The 7898-nt window shown below is 41.7% G+C and overlaps 1 protein-coding gene across 4 annotated transcripts in view; it reads left to right on the top strand.

Annotated features, from left to right (window-relative positions):
- The first annotated feature begins 810 nt into the window (after positions 1 to 810).
- Positions 811 to 7898, top strand: part of trrap (transformation/transcription domain-associated protein) — a 62477-nt gene continuing 55389 nt past the window's right edge. For all 4 annotated transcript variants that reach the window (XM_060860371.1, XM_060860352.1, XM_060860362.1 and 1 more), the window contains exons 1-14: positions 811 to 867; positions 1702 to 1872; positions 2484 to 2533; positions 2664 to 2774; positions 2870 to 2974; positions 3070 to 3153; positions 3242 to 3298; positions 4076 to 4201; positions 4891 to 4968; positions 5116 to 5204; positions 5817 to 5913; positions 6040 to 6178; positions 6658 to 6736; positions 7415 to 7649. In XM_060860371.1, the coding sequence (XP_060716354.1) occupies positions 1773 to 1872; positions 2484 to 2533; positions 2664 to 2774; positions 2870 to 2974; positions 3070 to 3153; positions 3242 to 3298; positions 4076 to 4201; positions 4891 to 4968; positions 5116 to 5204; positions 5817 to 5913; positions 6040 to 6178; positions 6658 to 6736; positions 7415 to 7649 (1350 nt within the window). In that variant the 5' untranslated portion in view covers positions 811 to 867; positions 1702 to 1772. The remainder of the gene's footprint in view (positions 868 to 1701; positions 1873 to 2483; positions 2534 to 2663; positions 2775 to 2869; positions 2975 to 3069; positions 3154 to 3241; positions 3299 to 4075; positions 4202 to 4890; positions 4969 to 5115; positions 5205 to 5816; positions 5914 to 6039; positions 6179 to 6657; positions 6737 to 7414; positions 7650 to 7898) is intronic.

The raw sequence follows: 7898 nt of genomic DNA, 5'->3' as shown, positions 1-7898 counted from the left end.
AAACTTATTTCACAGTAGAACAGGCTCACTACAACCAAATAATAATCACAGTATAACAGTGAATATGCTTTGCACTGCTGCTACATGATTGGCTGATTAGTTAATTATATGAATGTACAGGTCTCTCTCTCTCTCTCTCTCTCTCTCTCTCTCTCTCTCTCTCTCTCTCTCTCTCTCTCTCTCTGTCAAATATTACAAAGTTGTACTTTTTGCCACCAATTTAATTTACATACAATACGTTAATACACACGTCGCCATCGTGTGGTGTATAGTATAATTACACCTGATGTTTACACAACCAAGCCTTTCTTTTGTGTGTTATTTAATGGTTGTAGAAGTGATAAAGGTCAATGGATGTTTGCTCTCAGACGATGTTTAAACGGTTAAATTTAAATTAAACACAGAGCGCAGTATTAAAAATGAATCTTTTGAAACTTCTACAGTAAGCTAAATATTTTGGGATGTTGACGTAGGATATGTTTATGACTAGGAAGCAGGTTTTATTTCTAGTATAGAACAAACTGGATAGAAATTATTCACCTGTTTAAATACAATGGAAATGTAAGACCATTACTTTCGATGGTCTTCTCACTCCTACTACAGCGGAATATCCTTCCACTCGGGACTATATGCTCATAATAAAAATAACAAAAATATGACCTAAGCACGCAGTTAATTCATTTAATGGCGTGGAATGTGTGAAAGGGTATGTACAGCGTAATTTAATGTGATGTTAAATTGGATATATGTAGCGTATTAGTTACTTAATCGGCTGACGGACTGTGGGATTCTTTAAAAACCTTCCGCCGTATTTGATTCAATGTGAGCGGAAATACAAATAAAACTGCTTCCGCTTTCCGTTTGCTGGTGAGTCCGTGGATGCTCTTTCTTCCGTTAATGTTTTTATCTGTATTTATACAAAGCAGAACGTAGTCGATATAACATTTGTGCGCGCCTGGGTGTCTGTTTTGTGTGTTTAAAAGTAAAGCGCAGGTTTATTTCGCGTTAAATGGCACTGAGTTGCCAAGTTAGCTGCAGTGTGTTGTGGATGTTAGCATCAGTGTAACCTCACGCACCGGCGGGTATGTTGTTTATCAGTTTCAAGTCTGTGCTTGATGTCTGAATGATAGCGTCTTTAAACGCCCATATTCATTATTCTCTCTCTCTTTCTCTCTCTTTAACTTCACACAGCAGTGATGTGTGCTGTTTACCGCCGCAGCAGCTCGTGCTGTTAGCGCGCTAATTAGCTACTTGCTCCATAGCCTGCAACTTGGCGCGCGTGCAGTTCAAAGTTGGCCGGGATCCTTATTGAAGTTTGCGTGCAACTTTTTAAAAGCACGCTGTGATAGATGCGTGTGTGTGTGTGTGTGTGTGTGTGTGTGTGTGTGCTGGGCGTTGTGTACAGTGTTGTCATTACTGTGAATGCAATTCTTCTGCACTGCAGTGTGCGCGCGCGACACCGCCTTATTCATGCCTTATGTGCAGTGCTGGGTATCGGTGATTGATTTATTGTAATACTTATTGACGTCACAGAACACTTATAAAGCCCAGGAAATCCCTTGTGCAGATCACACCAAGTCAGTGACGTACGTTTAGGTGTGGAGTGTTGACTGACTGATTGTGTGTGTGTGTGTGTGTGTGTGTGTGTGTGTGTGTGTGTGTGTGAGAGAGAGACCATAACCCTTCTACATGTCATTTCAGACAGGATGAGTTTGAGCTGATTAATCCTGCACGCACCGGTCCGCCTCGATTGAGCTGCACGCGCCGCCGTCATGGCGTTCGTGGCCACGCCCAGCGCTACCGTGGTGGATCAGACCACCCTCATGAAGAAGTACCTGCAGTTCGTAGCCGCCCTCACCGACAATAACACGCGTGAGTAGCACCATGCATGCTCTTGATTTGATGGTGCCTCTAGATCTCAACTGACATCCTTTTGGCTCCTCACTTGCCAGCCATCATCAATGATCCACTGAGCAAACAAATGCTTTAAATGTAGAAAACAACCCACAATGGCAGTTTTCTGTATTGTTTTGGATCAGTTTTGCACTTAATGATGAAATTCTCTCATCGTAAAAGTATTCATTTGGTTGTCAATACTAATTCCCAAACCTTGAACCAGAAATAGCTAAAAATTTCTCCTCAAGTCCAAATTCCTACTTGTCAAAAAAGGCTATCAAGTACGAGCTTCTTCCTAGATTACAGAATGACATCAGATCAACATGGCTGCACACAGCACTAGAGAGCAAACAAAGTGAACTGAGTTATGTAAATGAGTTACGTTGTGTATATGCAGGTTTATTTCAGCATTAGGTCAATCAGCATACCGATATTAACGATGTGTTTTTAATGGTCTAGCCTGAACTGTGTGAGAGCATGACTCCCGTCACCGGGTGTGTTTGTACATGGTTTTTAGATTAGCAGGTAAAAGTTAAACTGATTATATTTGAGGTCACCATCTATGCTCTTTTCTCTGCCACTTTCAGAGGATGAGACCAAGCTGAAAATGATGCAGGAAGTCAGTGAAAACTTTGAGGTATGCCTTAAAGTCAGACAGAAATCTAGCCCTTTTTTTTTTCTTCTTCCATTTTTATCTAGTTTTACATTTTTTTTTTTTTTTTTTTGGTTTTGTACAAAAAAGTTATTAATTTCTATTTTCTTTTTAGAACGTGACATCGTCTCCACAGTACTCAACTTTTCTAGAACACATCATCCCCCGCTTTCTCACCTTTCTTCAGGATGGAGAAGTGCAGTTTCTTCAGGAGAAGCCCACCCAGGTCCTTTACCCTCCTTTTCCACCTAAACACTCTCTTTGGTCTCTAACTCGTAACCCTAAGTACAGTCAGGTTCTTATACTAATTTTCTCTTACAGCAATTAAGGAAACTGGTCCTTGAAATTATCCACCGCATCCCTACCAATGAGCACCTGAGACCTCATGTAAAGAACGTCCTTTCTGTTATGTTTCGCTTCCTCGAGGTTAGTTTGATTTTCACACGGCACAGCCGTAATATTTGCGCGTTCTAGGAACCGTTGCACGTGGACGTTTTGAATCCCTCTGTTTTATTTTGTAGATTGAAAGTGAGGAAAATGTTCTCATCTGTCTGCGCATCATCATTGAGCTGCATAAGCAGTTCAGACCTCCGATCTCTCAAGAGGTGAAAGGGTGCATCATCTCCAGCTGTGTTCTTCTCATATCAGTACTGAGCAGCCAATTCAACTGTCTACCCTTTTCCCCCTTAACAGATTCATCATTTTCTGGACTTTGTGAAGCAAATCTACAAAGATCTGTCGAAAGTAGTGGTATGTAGCTGTAATAATAAATAACACACTATCATTCATCTGGTGCTTAACTTGCAGTCAATGACTACTTTTATTAGGAACACATGGACTTCTGCACATTCATGTAGTTATTTAATCCGCCAATCATGTGGCAGCAGCACAGCGCAAAGAATCATGTTTAAGGGCTTCAGCGAACATTACCTGAAGCTCTTGTCTTGTATCTGCGTTGTGCGGCTGCCTGATGTGCATCATAAGTGTGAACACAATTGATTGCCTGATTAGACAACTGCATGGATGTGTGTGTTCCTAATAAAGTGGCCACCGACTGCAATTGCATTTTCACTGCTTACTTTAGTGGTTTAAGTGCATTTTAAAGATTGTTCGCATTCATACCAAAGCATTACTGAATTCTCGATTCTGGTTAGGAGTTGATTGATTTTCTGTTACACACAGTTTCTGAATCGTTTCTATAGTAACGACGTGTATAACAGAAGCTCCACATAAACATATCACAATAAGTCTTTATAATTCTTAAACCTTAATTAAAATATCCACTCACTGGGGTATTTATTTTCTGTACTTTTTAAGGATGATGAGCCGGTCCGGTATAATGTAGATGTTTTGTGCTGATTTATTGTTAAATGATGGTGTTTCTAAAGATTTTGTTCTTAAATCAGCTGGATAATTGTGCTAATGATTTAAGCACAGAGCTAACTAACTGTAATCACTTCCACTTGTGTTCTCGTACAGCCCTAATTTGTGTCGTGCCAATTTTGTTCTGTCCTCTGTTTCTCCTAGACGAGGTACTTCGAGAACCCTCAGGTGATAGCGGAGAACACGGTGCCCTCTCCAGAGATGGTGGGAATGATCACGTCAGTGCTGGTGAAGACCGCTCCTGAGCGAGAGGACAGTGAGACCCGCACGGTCAGTGCCTTCGGAGCAGTGTGCGCAACTGCATAGGGTTTCTTTGTTTGTTAGTTTTTGTGTGTTTTTGCACACATTCGTATTTGAGACACAATGATGAGAGCGATCTGCTTTAGCCCAGAGAATGGTACGTGTGTGTGTGAGTGTGTGTGTGTGTGAGAGCGCGTGTGTGTTTTTAAAGTACCATCAGTCCTGGGCGCTGAAAGTAAAACTGATAAGATCTGAGTGTCTCTGCTGCTCTGACTCTGACACTGAAGCTCAATTTACAGACTACTTTACACTTACTTGAGAATCTGATGCTAACGTGTCGTCCGAGAGCTGTTTTTATCCCTCAGCACGTCTCCTCTCTATCGTTTCCTCTACATGGTATCGTCCCTTTCAGCCACTAGAGGGTGTCCTCGGCTCGTGATTGACACGTTTCCCTTTCAATTACAAGCTCTTACGGTCTTTAGTGTCTGAACCAGGAGATACTGTATCATCTACAGCTGTTTGATAATCCATTAACGTCCTTCCAAATAAACACGCTGATCATTATGCTGCGTGCAAAGGAAAAGCGCTTTCAATTAATTACTCCTTGTGTCATATTTTATTAGTGACAGCTGGTGCACCGTTGAGCAGCCGAGCTCTGTGTTGTTTGAGCGATGTCGTCCCGCAGGGTGTGTCTCATTTTTCTCCTCTCTGTGCTGCAGCATACAATCATTCCCCGGGGGTCGCTGTCTCTCAAGGTCCTGGCTGAACTGCCAATCATTGTGGTCCTTATGTATCAGGTGAATGAGACAAGTCACAAATTCATACAGAATTTCTCATATAAGAAAACGATAATTCGGTGTCTAGAAACCAGCTGGTCGTGCATGGGTAGCTTTACATTCCGCCATCGTTCTAATGTTTTTATTTTTTTTGTTTTTTTTTTGCAGCTTTACAAACTAAACATTCACAACGTGGTTTCGGAGTTTGTGCCGCTGATCATGAGCACCATCATGCTCCAGGTGTCTCCTCAAGCACGGTCAGTTTCTTCTTTTTATGAAAACACTAAAGTTGACTTTTTTTTTTTTTTTTTTTTTTTCTCCCCAGTGAATTTTTCAACAGCCCAGAGTTCACCTAATATTCTCCTTTGTGGCAGTTGATAGAAATTCCACATTATTACTGTTTATAGTCACATAATCACAGTGGAAGTGCTGTGGCATTGCTGCAGTAGGATATAGAATGAAATATCACCGTGGTTCTGTTAGGATTAAGGGCATATACTGAAAAATGTAGCATGAGTATTGTATTTAATGTTTTGGGGTTTTTTTTCTTCCACCTTGTGCCATGACCCTGCTGTGAAAAAAGAAGTTTGTGTATTTTAATACGATTCTCTGTGAACATTAAGTTTAGTTAACATGACGGTATGTTGGTCATGCGCTATAATTAGGTGTAAAATGGCTTTAGTGTTTTAGTTTTCTTCAAAAAAACACTGTGAAATATATTCTTAAATTAAAAATAACAGCTGGAATAAAAACCTCCCACATCTGAGGAACCTTTATACGGGGTCACAGCCATAAGGATGAGAACACGTGGAATAAGGGAACATCAAGTTCATCAAATTCTGATTTGTGCCCATCTCTGATCGTTACAGGCAACACAAACTATATAATAAAGAACTTTATGCAGATTTCATCGCTGCTCAAATCAAGACACTGTCCTTTCTGGCCTACATCATCCGCATCTATCAGGTACTTTGCTAATAAGAGGTTGGTCTCTCTTTAAAAACTATTGCCACTGACTGATTTAACTCCTTCACAAAGTTTTCTTAATGTGATTTAATGTGTGTGTGTGTGTGTGTGCGCGCACTTGGTCAGGATCTGGTTGGGAAGTATTCTCAGCAGATGGTAAAAGGGATGCTGCAGCTGCTGTCTAACTGTCCTCCTGAGACTGCTCATTTGCGCAAAGAGCTGCTGATCGCTGCTAAGCACATCCTCACCACAGATCTGCGCAGTCGTAAGTCCCCCTCTCCCTATGCCAATATTACACCATAACACACTCCCACATTGCTTATACACTTTCAACGTTATTTTTATTTCTAGTACCCAAGCACAAGTACGCAGAATATTTGAACTTGTGGGTGTCGTTAGTGACATTGGGGAAATATTTAGCATAACTTGGGTGTGGTTTGGTGATGTTAATGATCTTTAGTCATGTTTAATATCCTATGAGGATTTTAATAAAGTGCAAAATTGATGGAGCCACATCATGCTAGACTTCTGCAGTGTTTTCTGTGCTTCGGTTCTCAATCAATAGCAGTTGAGAAGGCAACATGATCCACTCGGCTAAATCATTAGTCCTGTAGAGAATAAATGAATCAATGAGAAGCTCTGACTACAGACACAGCATCGATGGCTCATGGTTCAGGGGCTGTTTGCCCTTTCTGTAATGCTGAGAGGTTTTGCTGGTATCTGATAGACTATTTATCTTTGCAGAATTCATTCCATGCATGGACAAGCTTTTCGATGAGTCGATACTCATCGGCTCAGGCTACACGGCGAGGGAGACTCTGCGGTAAGAGCGCTCTCTGATCTCTGATCAGTTTTTTTTCTTGCATGCCTTTGGACAGGTGTGAATTAATGTGACACCAGTCAGCGTGACTGCATCATTGTGTCCCATTAGAGATGCTGGCAGGTGTTGGCACATTTTCCCGAAGTATGTTGAAATTTAGTGGGGTTGGCAGTCATACTGTGGTATCTTCATATTACATCTGACACTGCAGTCTCTGCCACTTTACTGACTAATCTGTGCAGAGGAGAAATGCAGTAATCAGGAAATGTGAAAATGACTAGTTAATGATGCACTGCTGATATGTGAGAGCCCAGTGGACTAAGGAGGCCCAAGTAGATCTATCTGAGTACCAGGCTGTCAGCAGCTCTGTGGGATGGAGAGTGGGGAATCTGTCCTGGCACTGGTCACTGTCCATCACTCAGACACCAAATGTAACACGCCTGCCAGCATAGCTTCCCCTCCGAATCGACTCAGCCTTCAGCATGCAAATCTGGCTCATATTTGGATCTGTCGGGATGATTAGAGTTATTTATTCCAGATTGCATTCTTGGAAAAAGTAGCCAGCCTGTCTCAAGTGTTTGTCTCAAAAGATCGGTCACTGTCAAACATCTGTGCTTTGATCATCTTTTCACTGCATAGATGAAAGTAATTTTCAGAAATGAATGCATTCATTTGTTTCAGACCCCTGGCCTACAGCACACTCGCAGACCTGGTACACCATGTCAGGCAGAACTTGGCTCTTACAGACCTCTCACTGGCCGTACAGCTGTTTGCTAAGAACATCGACGATGAGTCGCTACCCAGCAGCATTCAGACGATGTCCTGCAAACTGCTGCTCAACCTGGTGGACTGCATTCGCTCAAAAAGCGAACAGGAGAACGGCAATGGCAGAGATATCCTCATGAGGATGCTGGAGGTGAGGCAGGATCTACACCGAGGATAACGACTGTCAGGCTCAGTAAAGTGTCTCAGCTAACCAATCCAAGCACTAGAATAATGGAGAAAAGAAAAGAAAAATCCTTTAAGATTCTTTAAAGAGAGGTTCCTCAGACTTCCATACAATCCAAAGTAAAATCACATGGCATCTTTCTATTACTTCATTATAAACAGGTCAAGATGGAGAAGTAGGTTTTCTCTTCCCTTTAGAGGATCTTCTTTTTAGTCA

The sequence above is a fragment of the Tachysurus vachellii genome, chromosome 2, assembly GCF_030014155.1.
Source record: "Tachysurus vachellii isolate PV-2020 chromosome 2, HZAU_Pvac_v1, whole genome shotgun sequence".
In the NCBI taxonomy this organism is placed as follows: Eukaryota; Metazoa; Chordata; class Actinopteri; order Siluriformes; family Bagridae; genus Tachysurus; species Tachysurus vachellii.
This window is presented reverse-complemented; position numbering and strand designations above follow the sequence as displayed.